A 19,208-nucleotide genomic window follows, 5' to 3' on the forward strand; every position below is an offset into this window, starting at 1 on the left:
TTACAGTTTTTTAATCTAATTGAGAAGACTTCTAATTTCCCATAAGCATTCTATTAACAAGCATCATAGTCCAAGGATATATTTGCACAGTAATGCTATAGATTATTAATAATCATGATAAAATGCATGCCCATGTTCTTATTTTACAAATCAAGTGTTTCTAGCAATCAGATTATTATTTAGCTTATTAGAAGTTACTGAGTATTGATTCAGTAACATTACTTAGAATGTCACAGCTTTTTTTTTTCTTTTTTTTTTTATTATACTTTAAGTTCTAGGGTACATGTGCACAACGTGCAGGTTTGTTGCATATGTATACATGTGCCATACTGGTGTGCTGCATCCATTAACTGGTCATTCACATTAGGTATATCTCCTAATGCTGTCCCTCCCCCACCCCGGCCACAATAGGACCTGGTGTGTGATGTTCCCCTTCCTGTGTCCAGGTAATGTCATTGTTCAATTCCCACCTGTGAGTGAGAACATGCAGTGTTTGTTTTTCTGTTCTTGCGATAGTTTGCTGAGAATGATGGTTTCCAGCTGCATCCATGTCCCTACAAAGGACACAAACTCATCCTTTTTTATGGCTACATAGTATTCCATGGTGTATATGTGTCACATTTTCCTAATCCAGTCCGTCACTGATGGACATTTGAGTTGATTCCAAGTCTTTGCTATTGTGAATAATGCCACAATAAACATACGTGTGCATGTGTCTTTATAGCAGCATACTACTTTGTTTTAAAGTATATCAGTACTGCTACAAAAATTATAGCTGCTGAAGACTCTCTCATCTTAGAGGCACTAACGTTAGTTATTATACTTCATTACTCCTATAATGCTTCCTCATGAGAAGACATTGACCTCTGCAGCGGGGTTTAAAGCAAGGAAAATAAGGACCCTAATTCTCGCTTACTGAGTTAGTCTCATGTAAAATGTCTCTCTTTTTCTGAACCAGTACTGTAACAATCAATTTCAGTTATTTTGTATAGGTAATACAAAATTAATAATGTAAATAAATTATTTAATTATAAAAAACATTTTAGAATGCATTTTAGGGAAACCTTACAAGAAAGCTAAGACACATATGATAACATGAATTTTAAGGCAATAATTTTCCTCAGCAAATGTATGAATGTATCTTAAAATGCATGACCGTAAATCCAGTCCCATGTTAAAAAATAAGGTTGAATATGATACTTTTTCTGAAGAATATGGAGTACTATCATGTTTAATATTTCTGTTATAAACAGAACTTCTAGTAGATTTCTAGTACTAGTAGATTTCTGCTGGTAAATCTGGTAGTACTCTATTCATTGGAAGTAATGATACTGTATACTTTAACAATTAAAAATCTAAGTCATATCTAGTAAGACGAAAAAAGCACTAAACTATTTTTACATAATGGTCTACAGTTTTGGCACACTGAGGATATTTAATAATTAAAATAGAATGTGATTACCAAGTTATTAGAAATAAATACTGATGCTCAAAAGAGCTATTTCCATGAATCTTACTGTAAGGATGGAAGGATAATGTGACTATGTCAGAAATGAAAGAAAATAAGCATTTCCTCACCACCTACCAAATCTAAGCACTGTACAAGCTGAATTTAATGTATTATCTCATTTAACTCTAGTAATAAACATGTCTTAGAAAGAGTTTTAAAATAGATTGAGGAGTTACATGTACAGGTTTATTACATGGATATATCGTGTAGTGGTGGAGTCTGGGATTTTAATATATCCATTACCTGAATAACGAACACTATACTCAATAGGTAATTTTTCACCCTTCACCCCACTACCAGCCTTTAATCTTTTGTAGTTTCCAGTTTATATTATTCCACTCTAGATGTCCATGTGTACCCTTTGTTTAGTTTCTTCTTATAAGCGAGAACATAATGCATTTAAGTTTCTGTTTCCCAGTTACTTCACTTAGGATAATGGCCTCTAGTTCCTATTCATGTAGCTTAAAAGATGGGATTTCATAGTTTCTTATCACTGTGTAGTATTCTGTGGTGTGTGTGTATATACACACACACATATATACATGTGGATGTCACATTTTCTTTATCCAATCATTTACTGATGGGCACTTAGGTTATTTCTTTGTTATTGTAAATAGTGCTATGATAAACATACAACTGCAGTGTATTTTTCATGTAACACTTTTTGTTGCTTTTGTTGAGTATATACCCAGTACTAGGATGCAGGATCGAATAGTTGTGTTTTGAGTTCTTTGTGAAATCTCCATACTGTTTTCCATAATGGTTGTACTAACTTACATTCCCACCAAGAGTGTATAAACATTTTCTTTTCTCCACATCCTTGCCAACACCTGTTGTTTTTTGACTTTTTTAATGATAGCTATCCTTTTAAAAAGAATGAGATACTGTCATTTGCAACAGTGTGGATGGAACTAGAGATCATTATGTTAAGTGAAATAAGCCAGGCACAGAAAGACAGCCATATCATATGTTCTGACTTATTTGTGGGATCCAAAAAAAAAAAAAAAAAAAAAAAAACAATTGAGGTCATAGAAACAGAGTAGAAGGATGGTTATCAGAGACTGGGAAGGGTGGTGGAAGGGAAGTGGGGATGGCTATTGGGTACAAAAATTATAGTTAGAACGAAAAGGCATACTATTTGATCATATCATAGGGTAACTACAGTCAATAATAACTTGTACATTTCAAAATAACTGAAAGATTATAATTGGATTGCTTGTAAGACAAAGGACAAATGCTTGAGGTGATAGATACTAAGTTCTCTATGATGCAATTATTTCACGTTGCAGGCCTGTATCAAAACATCTCATGTACCCCACAAATACCCGTACTCTGTACCCACAAATTTTTTAAATGACATTGGAAAAAAAAATAGCCGTACTGACTGGTGTGAGATGATATCTCCTTGTGGTTTTAATTTGCATTTCTCTGATGATTAGTGGTGTTGTACGTTTTTTCATATGTTTGTTGGCTGCTTATATATCTTCTTTTAAAACATATCTGCTAGTGTCCTTTGCCTACTTTTTAATGGGTTTATCTATTTTTCTTCTTGTTATTTGTAGATTCTGGATATTAGTTTTTTTGTTAGATGTATAGTTCCGAATTGTTTTCCATTCTATAAGTTGTCTGTTCATTCTGTTGATCATTTCTTTTGATGTTCAGATGATTTTAAAATTAAGCTCCATTTGTCTATTTTTGTTTTTATTTTTGAGTACTTAGTCATAAATTCTTTGCACAGGCCAGTGTTAAGAACAGTTTTTCCTAGATTTTCTTCTAGGATTTTTGTATTTTCAGGTCTTACGTTTAAGTCTTTAATCCATTTTGAGTTAATTTTTGTATATGGTGATACATGGCCCAGTTTCAATCTTCTGCTTATGACTATCCAATTTTTACAGCACAATTTATTGAATAGGACGGTGTATATATACTTTTTTTTACTTTGTTGAATATTCATTTGTCATAGGTATATGGTTTTATATGTGGGTTCTTAATTTGGTCAAATCAATCTATATGTATATGTTTTTATACCAGTATCCATGCTGTTTTGGTTACTGTAGCCTTTTAGTATAATTTGAAGTCAGGTAATGTGATGCCTTCAACTTTATTCTTCTTGCTTAGCATTGCTTTGACTATTTGGGCTTTTTTCTGATTCTCTATGTATTTTAGTATTTTTTTCTAATTCTGTGGAAAATTATGTTGGTAATTTATAAGGACTTTGTTCAATCTGTAGATTGCTTTGGGCAGTGTGGCTATTTTAACAATATTGATTCTTCCAATCCATGAGAAGGGGAAAGTTTTTCCATTTGTTTGTGTCATCTATGATTTATTTCATTGATGTTTTGTAGTTCTCCTTGTAGAGATCTTTCACTTTTTTGCTTAAAGGCATTTCTAGGTTTTTTTGTTTTTTTTTGTTGTTTTTTTTGTAGTTGTTGTAAATGAGATTGAGTTCTTGATTTTGTTCTCAGCTTGATCATTATTGGTGTATATTGGTGTATATTGGTGTATATTGCAATTTTGTACATTGATTTCATATCCTGAAACTGTACTGAAGTCATTTATCAAATATAGGGGCCTTTTAGAGGAGTCTTTAGGGTTTTCTAGATATAAAATCCTATAATCAGTGAAGAGAAGTCATTTGACTTTCTTTTTCCCAATTTGGATACCTTATATTTCTTTCTCCTGCCTGATTGCTCTAGCTAGGGCTTCCAGTACTATGTTGAATCGCAGAAGTGAAAATGGGTATCCTTGTCTTGTTGTAGTTCTCGGGGGAGACAGGTGCTCTCAACATGTTCCTGTTCAGTACAGTGTTGGCTCTTGGTTTGTCATATATGACTTTTGTTATTTTGAGATCTGTTCCTTCTATGCCTAGTTGTTGAGGGTTTTTACCATGGGGAGATGCTGGATTTTATCAAATGCCTTTTCTGCATCTATTGAGATGATCCTGTGGTTTTTGTTTTTATTTCTGTTAATGTGGTGAATCACATATATTGATCTGCATATGTTGAACCATCCCTACATACCTGGAATAAAGCTCACTTTATTGTCATGTATTATCTTTTTGATACGCTTTTGCATTTGGTTTGCCAGTATTCAGTTGAGAATTTTTGCATCTGTGTTCATCAGGGATATTGGCCTGTGGTTTCCATTTTGTTGTGTCCTTACCTACCTTTGGTATTAGGGTGATACTGGCTTCATAGAATGAGTTAGGGAGAATTTCCTCCGGTTTGATTTTTTGCAACAGTTACAGTAGGATTGGTACCAGTTCTTTGCATGTCTGGTAGAATTTGGCTGAATATGTCTGGTCCTGGGCTTTATTTTTTGGGGAGATATTTTATTACTGATTCAGTTTCACTATTTGTTATTGGTCTGTCCAAGAATTTTGCTTCTTGTGGTTCAATGTTGGGAGTTGATATGTATCCAGGAATGTATTCACTTCCTCCAAATTTTCTAATTTGTGTACCTAGAGATGCCCCTAGTAGTCTCTGATAATCTTTTGTATTTCTATGGTATCAGTTGTAATGTCACATTTATCATCTCTGACTTTGCTTATTTGATTCCTCTATTTTTTCCTTGGTAATCTAGCTAGTAGTCTATTAATTTTGTTTATCTTTTCAAATAAATGACTTTAATTTTTTAATTTTTCCGTTTATTATCTCGGTTTCATTTAGTTCTGCTCTGATCTTTATTTCTTTTTTTTTGGGGGGGGGGCAGCTACTCTGATCACTCAATTTATGTCGTGGAAACTTTGGACATTGACAGGTTGCTTTCTGGCCTTATTACACATTATCCGGAAATTCCACTGCCTTGCATTCCTAGGTTAATTCCATTAGGCTCATGAAACCTGTATCTTCTATGATTTAAAAAAAAAAAATTTAATAGTTTTTTCGGCCAGACGCAGTGGCTCATGCCTGTAATCCCAGCACTTTAGGAGGCCGAGGTGGTTGGATCACAAGGTCAAGAGCTCGAGACCATCCTGGCCAACATTGTGAAACCCCGTCTCTACTAAAAATACAAAAATTGACTGGGCGCGGTGGCAGGCACCTGTAGTCCCAGCTACTTGGGTGGCTAAGGCAGGAGAATCGCTTGTACTCGGGAGGCTGAGGTTGCAGTCAGCCAAGATCGCGCTACTGCATTCCAGCTTGGTGACAGAGCAGATCTTTGTTATTTCTTATCTTCTGCTAGCTTTGGGTTTGGTTTGTTCTTGTTTTCTAGTTCCTTGAAATACAATATTAGGTTGCTAATTTTAGATCTTTCTATCTTGGTGTAGGCATTTAATGCTGTAAATTTCCATCTTAGCACTGCTTCTGTTGTATCCCAGAGGTTGAGGTATGTTATGTGTGTCTCTTCATTTGTTTCAAAAAGTTTTAATTTCTTCCTTGATTTCATTGTCCAAAGATCATTCAGGAGCGGGTTGTTTAATTTCCATGTATTTGTATAGATTTAAGGAGTCTTCTTGATATTCATTTCTAGTTTTATTCCACTGTGTTTCAAGAAGATGCTTGATATGATTTTGATTTTTAAAAATGTGTTAACCACCTTGTGGCCTAGCCACAATTTTCAATTTTTGATAATGATCCATGTGCAGATGAGAATAATGTACATTCTGTAGTCGTAGAATAGAGTGTTCTATAAATGTCTGACCTGGAAGGATATTAATCCTTGATTTTGATTTTACAGACAAATAAATGTGTTCAAAGAGTTTAAGGAGTTGTTCAAGGTAACTTCAGTAGTAATTGGTAGATTCTGATTTTAACTTTAACCTGTCTGCCTTTGAACCGAGACCATTTCTGTCCGTTTTGAGATTCCAGTGAAGCTTGACTCCACCTGAGATCCTAGAGACTAGAACAAATGCAGAGAAGTGGCAAAGAGATTTGAAGATGTTGTGGCACTTGGTTTCACAGGATTGGGGATGTCTGGATAGAAGGTACAGAGACTGAGTGCATATGAGTCTTCAAACGTAGAGTAAGCAGTAGTGGTAGCTACGCCTTAAATACTCAGAATCAAAATGCTTAATGAGATAATTCATCACCATTAATCCTGTAGTTCTTTCTTTAAAATAGAGGTAGAAGGGACTATAAGGGAAACAGGAACATAGGCTTATGATAAGCATGGCAGTAGTGTCTGAGCAGGAGGATAATCATTGGAACTGAATTTCACAACTACATTCTGTTTAGCAGCACAATGCATATCATTTCCTCTGTGCTCTGCCTGAAACTTTCTACCCCAACTCTCTCCCAATAATCTTGTTCTTTTATTTTTCAATAAGTATTTTCAGTAAAGGCATTTTATAATTATTTATTCAATGTTACTGGTTTTTACTTTGATCTGATTTTAATTCTGTATATGTAGAATGTGTAGGTGGGTGCATGCATGGATTGTAGAAAGAGTAGGAAAGGCATGAGAGTTGAGGGCTACCATTTGGTGATTAGGGACTGTCCTCACTCCATGACATATGTCTGACCATGCAAATTTTTCTGTGATACCATCAGATCAGGTAGTTCGAACCTACTTTTGTTAATGTAGTATAAATAGAATTGGAAGTTCAAGTATTATTTAAGGATTTAACACTTAACTGTGTGTTTCTCCAGACCTTAAAACTTTGCTGTAACTTCAGCAATTCTTTTCATGACTTTTAAAAAATCACATTTTTTTCTGTACTTATGATGTCTATTAGAAAGGATGATAGTCAGAATGTATTAGATGAGGGTAAAATAGATAAGTATTTAGATTATTACAGTTTAGTTTAAAATATTTGATATAAATATGGCTAAATATGAATTCTTTCAATGAATTAGATGCTAATATTTTTGGAATTTATACTGTTTTCCAGGCAAAATGTGAAACAATTTGACCTTATTCAATATTCTTAACCACATAAAGAGGCAGTTTTGTTATCTCAATTTTGAAATTAGGAAGCTGAGGCTTAGTGTGGTTGATGACTTTCTCAAAGTCACGTAGTTGGTTATTGATGCTTCCAGGAATTACACATAGAAAATCTGATTTCAGATGCTACACTTTTGCCTACAGTTTTACTGTCTCCTCAAAGTCATGCGCAAGTTTCGGTCAATCTATTTCATCCTATGTCCTTTTCCATATGTAGGGGTACATTAATTGTCTATTTTTAAAACAGTTTCTTTTCATATTTATTGAGTCCTATTCAGGCTATTGAGAAACATTTAGTGTGCTTTTATAGTCTTTCAAATCTCTCCATTGAAACAGTCTTTCAGAACCCCCATTTGGTAGCTTAGGAGTTGGCAGAAACATAAACATTCATTTCTAACAAAAAGATAAAATCAATGTGTTCTGATATAAGGACTAATAAAGATATTCAATCACATTTAAGTAAGTGAATATCAAAAGCTTTTCTAGGGGAGCCTGTTGGGAAAGATTATTTAAAATATTCAGCAAATTTATAACAAAGTTACATACCATAAATAGATCTTCATGGAAAGCTAGACAATACTGTGACCAGCCAGGCTTAGCAAAGTGAATATTTCACTGCAAATAAAATTGAAAGTCATTTCCAGATCATTTCATTCAGGCTGGCAAGGGATATAGAGCCTAGCCCAGTGTAGAGGTGGTAGAAAGAATGGGGCATAGAGGAAAAGAGAGTGAAAAAAATAAATTACCTGCCACCCCATCATTTCCCAAGAAATCCTAACACTTTCTGATTTGTACTTGAAGTTTTTATTTGGAAAAAAGTCAATTCCTGTCCAGATGTCTTGCATTATAATGATCATTAGTATCTAGGGATTTTTTTGTTCATGAGATAGCTTTTTAAAGATACTACTTTCCTAGATGTTAGACTCATCTCTATTCCTAGAACCTTCTGAATTCTTAATGTCCTTTGCAAATTTTATGTTTGCTACAATTTTTTTCTCATTAGTCTTTCCTTATGTGTGCATTTATTTAGATAAACTACCAACTACTTAATATTTATAATTAAACATCTAAATATATTAATTTTAAAGTCATTTTTGGAGACAATAGATGGCCTTCGAATTCATGATGAACACGTGGTCTGTGTTGTTTCTAGTGGGGGTGGTGTGTGCGTGTGTAGGACCTGCAAGTACTGGCAATGTGCTGTTGATTATTCAGTGAAGTAGGAGGAGTAGTTTAAAAAAAAAAAAAAAAAAAAAAAAAACTCTACATATAGGTAACAGCTGTTCTTTCCTGTTTCTGGTAGCTGAGTCTATGCTATGGCCAAAAGAAATAAGTAAAACAAAAGCTTCTCACATCGAATTTACAGGAGACCCAACCTTGTTTTTGTTTTCTGTTATGCTACCTTTCTATTCATTATTGCTCTTCACCTTTAAACATCAGACCAAAAATTTCCCTAGCCTTACATAATTCCATGTCTTTATTTCCGAAGTATTATTTTACATGTGTGCTAAGAAAGGGTAAAATAGCATAGGTCTAGAGTAAACACTGAAGTGGCTCTCCAGTGGTTATTCTAAGCCACTTTGAAAACCAACTTTGACATGGACAAGAGCCAGAAGAATTTGGTATCACTGATGGCATTTAAAAGAAGTACAAGAAAAGTCATGTTTAAATAATAAAATCGGGAACATGTACTGAGGGAGTAACAAATTTTGTTAAACCCTTTAACTAGAGACTTATTTACAAGAAATACTATTTTTCACAGAGGTGTAACAAAAACTGTTTATCAAATCTCAGCATTCTTAATGTTAAATCTCACTGTTGGCCTTTTCTCTTGTCATAAAGAGAAAAATACATTATTTGACATTCGAGAACAAACATCAGTAACATTTGTATCTATCTAATAATGGTAACGAAATTTAATTAGGAACATGATAGATTTTGGAAATCTGGTGTTACAAAAGCATTCCTTTAATAAAATAATGAAAATAAATGTGTAATAAAATACCTAGTATGTATGTATACATGTGTGTGTGCAATCTGGAAGCTTTTAATAAAGAAAAACATATTTTAACAATATTATATTACAATATTTTAATTTGAAGGTATTTTCTGATAGACAAATGTTTTTGTGTACTTCTCTGGTGATACATCTATATTTGGAAATAATTTGGCTCATATTTCAGGCTTAATTAGCAAATCAAGTATAAATCTCCATTGTATAAATTCATCTATGAAAAACTCAAATCCGTAAGAAGTCAATATTTAAAATTTTAAATATAGCCTCATAACACTGTAGCGTATTATTTTTTTTAAATGCTCTTGAGAATCCATGTCTTTCCAACTAGAGAAGCAGGGAGGCATTCTTTACCCCAGTGATCAAGGCCTTTATTCATGGATTCCTACATTGGCAGAACAATTGAACTTTTTAACTCCAGCTTTGTATGTTTGGCATTTCTGCTACTTGTAAGAATCAGTGTTAAAACAAAACAAAACAAAACAAAACAAACCCTGGACGTTGGATAGTTTATAATCTGTATTTTGCTGATATTAAGGAGATTAGCTAATGGTGTGATATTCACTAATATTTATTTTGCATTTGAAGTCTGAGAAAATAAGAGATACGCTTACAGTTTTACCATAGCTTTTGTCTTACAGCTATTTAGTGTGTTCAGAAAAGTCAGTTTAATCTTTTTTAGTTTAATTCCTGATTAGCTGAGAAAGAAGAGATATAATTTTAAAAAGTCATAGAGAAGAGATACTGGAAATAACATTAAATCAAATGCAGCTTATGCAAATCTACTCCAGTACTCTGGATTCTTCAACATTCTTTGTCACTGTAGAGAGCCTTTTCCTGCTCCTTTATTTCCTTCTACTCGCCATAAGTCGAGACGGTTCTTGTGTTTGGTTTTAATGCTATCATCTCACAATTCGCTTTAGTGATACTTTGTGTTAGCAGTTCTGCCAAGCATAAAATATAAACCCTTGATCAATATGGCAAGAATGCCATTTCAATTATAAAACAAATAGGAAAATGAAACAAAATCAGAACAACTAAGTAATGGAGAAAATAGTACATTTGATCACATATGCTTTAAAAGACTCAGTATGAGTTGGATTCATTCCATGGATCAAACAGTGTTTTTCTTACATTTCTTAACTAAAATATATTAAAATTGTGAAAAAGCAATTTACATGTAAAAATGAAAACTATGGCATTATTTACTTGTAATTTTGTAATATATGTAATTATATATACTCATAATGAAGGACAGAAAAGAATTTGCTAAATTCAGAAAACCAATTTATGATACATTGGCCACCAAATTATCATTTTAATTATTATTTGAAACATTCCTGGCTGACACATTTAAAATGTTCCCAGTCCTGTCTTATGTAACTCAGAAAACACAGATTCAACATGACTGTCAAGGACAACTCTGAATTTTAATGTTTCCATTTTTGGCCTCATGGCAGAAAGAGTTTTATTAACCATTATAAGCTCTGGAATGTCAAAGGCGTGATAGGCAGTATAGATTCCACACACAAAATAGATGCATAGTCATTTTATTCTAAATTGCTTCACTTGAAAATGTAGCATGAAAATCTAGAGAGACGAAGTAAAAAGAAGTGATTTTATAGTGTTCTAAAATGTTGAGGCTTGGAAAATATGAAGCCTAGGATAAAAATGCTCATGCACTTGAGATTATGATTCAGCCATCCTAATAAGTTCCCTTCCACCTGCCATAGAGTTTGAATACCTAAGAGCTAGACTGATAGGTGCTAAGCACTGTTGTTTTGCAAGTAGGGACAGCATGTTTGCCAGAAAGTAACAGGAAATGTCCCAAACTTGTTTCTCCACTCTTGTGTTATATAACAAAATGTTCTAAGAAGCAAACTAGTTGGCTAGAAGTCTCAAATAGCTATTCAGAGAAATCCCAATAATAATAATTAGTGTAACAGGGTAAAGTCTTAAGGGATCTGGAGCACCCAGGCAAGATATCTTGGTTCTAGAGCAGCCTCCTTTGTTTACCCCTAATTTATTCCTGTGTTTACCCCTGTTCATCATTACAAAATAATTGTACATCATGTTTCTAAAAAGATTGGAAATACTATTTTGTGACAGCCTCACTTAATAGGGGGAAATGATTTTTTCAGAGCCACATTTGTTAAGTTAGAAAGCCAAGATGTGAATTAGGCTGGTTTTACCCCAGGGTTCAGTTGAGACCAAGTGGTTATTTTCTGTTGAGATTAGTGTAATTGTGATTACACTAAAAATCACTAATTATTCCTACTATATTGTAATCTTTGTGCAATCAGGAAGGAACAAACTCATCTGTGCATATTTTCCCCAAAGCCCCACATGGCGCCATTTATCTGACAAATGTTCATTGATCTTTATTTGCTTGTAATACATAGTGAGAAGGACAGAGGGCATCTCTGTTCTGGTGGATTGCATATGATGGTTAAGTAGAGACAAAAGGACTAACTGATACATAAGACATTATGAGTAGTGACAATGCTATGATTTAAAAAATGACAGAAATAGCAAATTACTAGGGAGGAACGTTGGATAGCTTGCTCATGAAAAGCTGCTCTGGGTAGGTAATACTTACATTGAGTCCTGAATGATAAAGAGATTATTTAAAGATCTGGAGGAAAAGCAATCCCGGTAGAGGGAACAGCTTGACACATTTTTGGAAGAGAGAGAAAGCAAGTTGTTCTGAAACAGTGTGAGGGCAAGAATGGTATACAGTTAGATTGGTGAGGTAGGCAGGTGCTAGATCATATAGGAATTTCAGGTAAAGAAGTTAAATTTTCTTTCTTAGTATGATAGGAGTCTATTGGTTTTTATAAATAGGAGTGACATCTGATTTGTAGTTGGAGCAGAAGAGAAAGAACCAGTAAAGGAGCTAAAAAATAGCACATAGGCCAGGTCCAGTGGCTCACATCTGTAATCCCAGCACTTTGGGAGATTGAGGTGGGTGAATCACCAGAGGTCAGGAGTTTGAGAGCAGCCTGGCCAACGTGGAGAAATCCCATCTCTACTGAAAATACAAAAATTTAGCTGGGTGTGGTGGTGTGCACCTGTAATCTCAACTACTCAGGAGGCTGAGGCAGGAGAATCCCTTGAACCTCGTAGGTGGAGGTTGCAGTGAGCCGAGTTCACGCCATTTGCACTCCACCCTGGGTGACAGAGTGAGACTCCATCTCCAAAATATAGAAAAAAAAGTAGCACATAGTTAGGAGGGTGATCAAGAGAGGGTGTCAAGAATGTGGGAGTGGTCAATTAGGTTAGTAATCAACATGTCAAGTAAGATGCTATAACAAATGGTTATTGAATTTAGGACATGAAAGTTGATAGTGTCCTTTACAAAAGGTATTTCAGTGGGATAGTGGGCAAAGTGAATAGTAAGATAAATATATGGAGACAGTAACTGTAGGAAACTTTTTTTTTCTTTTCAATAAAGAGGAACACATAGGAGGATAGCAGCAGGACAGGTTTGTTTGATCAAGAGTTTGTTTTATTTTTATGGTAATGGAGAACTTCAGTAGAGAAGAAGAGCCTGAAAATGCCAGAAGTGCTGATAGTTTCAGGAGAAAAGTCTTGAAAAGGAGAAAGGGAGTGGGACGAGAAGCAGAACATCCTACAGTACCTTTCTTAACATTAGTCTTCTTTATATACTTTCCAGTTAAATTGACAATAGAAACATATAAATTTTGCTGAGCATCGTAGCAGAAAATTTACTTGGAATGTTTCTAGTTTAATAAAAAATAGGATTACCTGAGATGTAGCAGAAATAAATTTCACCATTTGAGAGCAAATGATTTCAACATACATGTAAGACTATTATTTTAATTTCTTTTAAAAACATTTTATCTTTCAGGTGCTTCAAGAAGATCTAGAACAAGAACAAGTCAGGGTCAATTCTCTCACTCACATGGTGGTGGTAGTTGATGAATCTAGTGGAGATCACGCAACTGCTGCTTTGGAAGAGCAACTTAAGGTCAGATTATTTTGTTTAGCTAACTAAATATGTTGTTTAAAAGAAGTATACCTTGAAAAGTATTTTAAAAATTTAGAATGCAATTTATATATTAAAATACTTAGAATACAATATGTTTGTTAAAAATAATTCAAATTATTTTCTATTTGTGGAAATTACCATTTCATTCATTGTACACTATTTGCTTACATGAGTTTCCTGGACTGGGGAAACATAAATGGATATCCATTTTTTAAATTATATTGAATCACATATATTAGATAACTAGTCTGAGGCATGCTGTTTAATATTTATGTCCTCTTCAAGCCTACAGCCTAAAAGGACAAAGATAAAAAACAAGAAAAATTACATTTAATTAAATAATGAAACATTGAATGCTTTCACTATATTTATTCTGGGAAGCCTTCAGTTGTAGTCTTTATGAGAGTATAGCAGAATGTTTAAGTCATGGGATTCTGATTGAAGTAGATATTTAGCCTTTTAAGCCCTCTTCCTACCTGAGTTGTAGTAGTTATGCTTTTAGAAACACATCCAGTACATTTTAACAAAAGATGATGTAGATATTTTCACATTTTTGTATTTTTTTCCAAATGGAGAACAATAAAGTTGTACTGTTAAAAAAAAATTGATAGATATATGTACATATACCAAAACATCAGCATTAGGGAAAATATAACAATTTATTATTTTGAATAATTATACAATTGTGAGTGTGTGTGTGTGTGTGTATATATATATATATATATATATATATGTGATATTTATTGTAGAAAAATAAACCTCTACTGTAAAAAAGTTTCAATGGGGTTTGTACACATATACCAGAACATCAATATTAAGGGAAAACACATTAATTTATTGTTTAGAGTAATTACACATACACATATATAACTATAGATTATATTTGACACACTCATTCTGACCACCAAATGCTTGCCTTTCCTTTGTGACAAAAGTAAAAGTGATATGTCCAAGAATCCAATCAATGTGGGTTTAAATGGCTTTATTAGCCCAAAGTAGTACTAAACATAGTTTCTCCTACCTAATCTATAACACGCTTTCTTAAAGCCTTATCTCTGCTTGCTTCTCTTTTTGTGTGAAGTGTGTTTTTTTTTTATTACAGTGAAATGTCATTTCCTCAGGTTACTACTTTAGACTGCTAATCTCCAACAATGTTATCTCATTCTCCATCATTAAATGACAAAGGGAAAATCTTTTGACCAAATAGGTTGGACATGGCTAGAACAGAGCATTTCATATATACTGGTGATTCATGTTAATTGCTTGTGTTTCAATGAAGTTTCAGGGATCTAAAAAACTTATGTCCCTAGATTTTATATATATTATCAAATATATGATCCTTTATATTATATATATACCCACACACTCATAATAAGCTAAAGTGCTATGCTTTAAAGAATTCCATAATTCTGATACAATAGTAACTAATTGCAGATGGGTAAAAATCTAATACTCAGTATTTACCAGAAATTTTCAATTAATATTAAATAAGGCTGGGAAGCAGGGGTTGAAGGGAGGTTACTGGTTAAAAAAATACTTAAACGCAGACATTGTTCTAAGGCATAGAGTATTTCCATTTAAAATAACAATTCAAAGCACCCATTTCATCATTAGCTGACCCAGTGCAAATAGCTTTTCAATATAATTCATCCAAGGTGATGCTTGTGTGGTTAAGACATCTTGAAAAACAGTCCACAGAACTCACAGATGGTTGTGTGGTGGCCCTAAACTCTTCTGTATTCGTTTTCTTACTTGCTTTCATTTTCACCTTATTTTCTGCCTTTATTTCTTTGGCCCAAAGGCAGCTACTAAATATCGGTACATGTATTGATTATCCCTAATTTGCATAAACTCTATCTGCATTTCTCCGTGATTGCATACCTCTTTAATGGCTACTGCCTTCCAGCCTCCTCTTTTCTCTTCCATCTCTTTTCCTCTTTTGATGTTCTCATTTTGCCTCTAAATAGGGCTTTAGTGTCATATGACTTTAAGATAATCTAGACTAGTGTTTAAAAGGGCAGCATTAATAGGAATCAAGTGGAGAGAAAGCCCTTGCTGTAACTTTTCTTTCTTTCTCCATCCTATCAGTTCCCTCAGTCCCAAAGGAATCCATGCTTGAATTCTATACCTTATTTAACCATTGGCTGGAATTGTCCTGGAATGCTCTGCTTTCATTTGACTTTGAAACAGAGATGATTCTTTCTTAGGTTCTGTGCAAGTCATGTGATCTTGTCTTACCTAGTTTAATTTTTAAAAGCAAGAAGAGGAGGAAGAGAAGATGGTAGAGAAGGAGGAGTAAGGAGAAATCATAAAGTATTAAAAGATCAATAAAGTATAAAAACATAAAAAAAATAAATTTAAAACAAATACCCTGGGTATGTGATAATTCTAGGGTAACTTCAGGGATTATGGACTATAATATGTTTCATACCGGACTGAGAGGGATTCTGGTAGAAGTAATTAGAAAAATTATAGGAAAGAGAAACAGGTATACGGATCCCCTAAAAGAAAAACAATCATCAGGAATTAGAGAAGGATTTTAGCAGGCTTTTTATTAGAGCAGGGTCTGGCTATCCATAACTTATTCCCCAAAACTTATTAGTGTTGAGTGCCCATCCCACACCTTCTCTTCCTTCTCCCTGGCATCCCACATCACCACAATGCCTTCATTCGTTGCACTACAATTCTGTTGAAATGCCGTCCAGAAGCTCAAAAAGGATAGCCAGCTGTCTTTAGTAAAGTGGTACAGATGGGGGAAACTAGGAAGGGAAGTCCCCATTTAGTCCAATAAGGAAGAGAGATGCATACTTAGCACTCTGAGTTAGAACTCTAAGAATACTTCCAATAGAATATATCTCCATGTATTGATTTATTCTGTGAATTCTATTATGATGATATGTTAGGATTTCTCTAACTTGAAAATACTTTTAGAGTCTTCTTTGGAAAAGGTTTGAAGAAAACCAAAGACAGGTCAGACATATGTGCTTAGGGATTCTGAAAGATGACATAGCTTATGAAGTGCAATATTCTGAAAAGTGCATTCTCTGATAATTAAATTCTCTCTCTCAAAGGTTCAGCTTGTCCCTCAGCAATGTTACCACAGGTTAGAGTCTTGTCCTTAACTTCAGAGGCTTCCAGGATGTCAGTGCCTAGAGAGTCTGTTTTGTAGGCAGTGATGCCAGTGAGCTAATTTTATTGAGAGAGATTTTTATAAACTAAATTTAAAAACTAAAATTGGTCATTTATATAGTCTTCAGTCTTAGAGGTCATTACCACATCTCTTTCTAAGCATTCCACATCCCATTTTAATTTTTTTCAACAAGTACTTGTTATGTTCTTACTGTGTCCCAGGGATTGTGTTGGGTAACCAGGTAAGACAGTGAAAAAAAGAGAATTTGTCACTATCTACCCTGGTTGGGATGGATGATTTGAGAGCCTACTGCCTTCCTCGGAACCCTGGAACAAAGGTGACAATATCTCAGGCTCCCTCTTTGAAACAGAATGCTAATTCTTTGTCATCCATGGTCACTATGATAGGCAGGTAGGTATGGGAACTACTGTCTTTCTATATTGGTACATGCAATCCAATATAGAAAATAGACAATAAAGTATTTTTTAAAATGAGCAAATGTTAAAGGATGGATGCAACTTACTTATAAAGGCAATAAATAAGCTTTTGTGACAGGCAATTATTCTGACTTAAACTGAAGTTTGAAGGCAATAGATTGCTGAGGAAAGTGATATTTAAGCAAAGATCTCAATAATAGATTGGAGGAAAATGGATAAAGTGTGCATGTAAGTGTCATGGGATCCTTGGATGTCACTTTGCCAGCCAGAAACCTCTGTGGCAGGCAGCATCTCTGCCTGGGTTTCGCTTGTGCCCGCTGGGCTCCTTCCACCCACTCAGCCTGGAAGGCTGTGCTTGGCTTGCACTACTACCCCAGATCCCATGCCTGCCAAGGGCAAGCCAGGCACAGAGCAGCAAGAAGTATGTGAGCAAGCACAGGGTCTGGTCACTGTGCACAGCCAAGCATGCCAGCTGCAGTGGAAGGCAGCTCCAGGTGCCAATACAGGTGGCAGCTCCATGTGAAGCTGTGGCTGGACCAGATGTACCACAAGTAGCTTCTGTAGGAACCAATGTCTGGACAGGGGGAACGTGGTGGCGCCTGAAAGCTCAGAGACACAAGGAACCACAGAGCCCCAAAGAGGGTGTTATAGCATGTCACAGCCCTGGCTTGAGGAGCCCCAAGGTCTGGGCTCTGCAAAGGGCCATGGCTCTTCTCTCTTTCTCATTGCCCACAACATGGTGAGCAGGGGGCATATCTCAGCCCTGTTTGTGTTACAGCTCTTTTGTCCTGCCATTCAGCAGGTCCTGAGTTCTTGTCCCACATCCAGGAAGAATGAGGTATACAGACAACTGGAGGGTGAGCAACGTGGAAAGGAGCTTCATTGAGTGAGAGAACAGTTCTCAGGAGACCCATGGTGGGTAGCTCCGTTCCACAGGCAGATCATCCCAGGTAGTGTCCAGCTCTTAGTAGAGAGGAGACCCATGGTGGGTGGCTCCTTTATGCAGGCAGGTCATCCTGAAGAGTCAAGGAGACCCAAAATAGGTAGCTCCTTCCTGCAGCTGGTAGTCCCAATGTCTAAGTTTGTCTGAGTCCAGGGTTTTTATGGGCTCAGAAGGGAGGAGGTATATGCATATTGGTCCATGGACACCCATGGATAGGTCCAGAAAAGCACCATAAGTTCTCAATCCGGGCCACAAACTCCACCCAGAACTGGCAGCCCAGCCTCCAGGCTTCAGGCCATTCCTGGCTTGAAGGAGGGGTTTCTCCTTGGACCTGCCGCTTTCTGCCTGGGAGCCAGTCTGCCTCCTGCCACCATCAACATGCCATCCATGGAGCCCAGGCAGTTTATGCCAAGGGGTACCTGCAGGCCCATACTGAGCTACCCTCAGTTTCCACTCAGCCTCTCTCTCTCATGCTTATCAGTGCCCAAAGTCCAGAAGGTCCCAAGGCAGCAGGGGGCTGGCATGTGAGCACTGTCCCTAGTACACACATAACCAGTCAGATTTCGACAACACCCAGGCTCAGCCGCAACTTTGCTTCTCTCAGGAGCCAGTGCAGGGAGCGAGGAGATGCCAGGTTGTGGGAGCAGACACTTCTGAGCATGTGGAGGCAGGGGGACTTCCCAGGCCCTCAAGAGCACAGGAATGCTGAGGTCCAGAGCTGTGGCTGGGTGGCTGCAGCTGCACCTGGGAGCATGGGGTCTCACCCTGCCAACTGAGCAGGGAACAGGGCTCCTGCCTGTTTCTGGCCCTTGGTGGCTCCACAAAGTACACAGCCCTGGCCACGCCTCCCTTGCTGCTGCTGGCATCTCCGCTGCTCCATACAGGCTGCTGCTGCCATCATAAGGGAAGATGGTGGAGGTGGGTAGAGTTTCTAGAATGGATAAATGGTAAATCAAGAGAGCATGGTTTAAAAAAACCTGCATGAAAAAAGACTGTAAAATGAACATAAAGAAAGCCTTTTGTTCTAGGGAGATAACTGTTTCTAATAAAGAAAGAACCAGAAACATGGTTAAGCCCTTAGCTTATAGAAGATGCTCTAATGAAAATATCTTCCAGAGAAAAAGCAAAGCCGTTAAATCCCTATTTTTAGATATGTTATTCGGTACAAGTTAAAAGTTGAGAGCCAACTATAGATGTATTGAAGGTCTGTATGGTCATAAACCAGGAGAATTTCTGGTCATATAAAAGCCATTTGAATTATTTTGTTAAAAGACTTTAA

The 19,208-nt window shown here is 35.9% G+C and overlaps 1 protein-coding gene across 13 annotated transcripts in view; it reads left to right on the top strand.

The window, feature by feature from the left end:
* The window catches only part of LOC105490348 (dystrophin), a 2,266,916-nt gene that overhangs the window by 732,327 nt on the left and 1,515,381 nt on the right, over positions 1-19,208 (top strand). For all 13 annotated transcript variants that reach the window (XM_071089080.1, XM_071089088.1, XM_071089087.1 and 10 more), the window contains one exon: positions 13,279-13,398. In XM_071089080.1, the coding sequence (XP_070945181.1) occupies positions 13,279-13,398 (120 nt within the window). The remainder of the gene's footprint in view (positions 1-13,278; positions 13,399-19,208) is intronic.

Source organism: Macaca nemestrina, chromosome X (assembly GCF_043159975.1).
Source record: "Macaca nemestrina isolate mMacNem1 chromosome X, mMacNem.hap1, whole genome shotgun sequence".
Taxonomy (NCBI): Eukaryota; Metazoa; Chordata; class Mammalia; order Primates; family Cercopithecidae; genus Macaca; species Macaca nemestrina.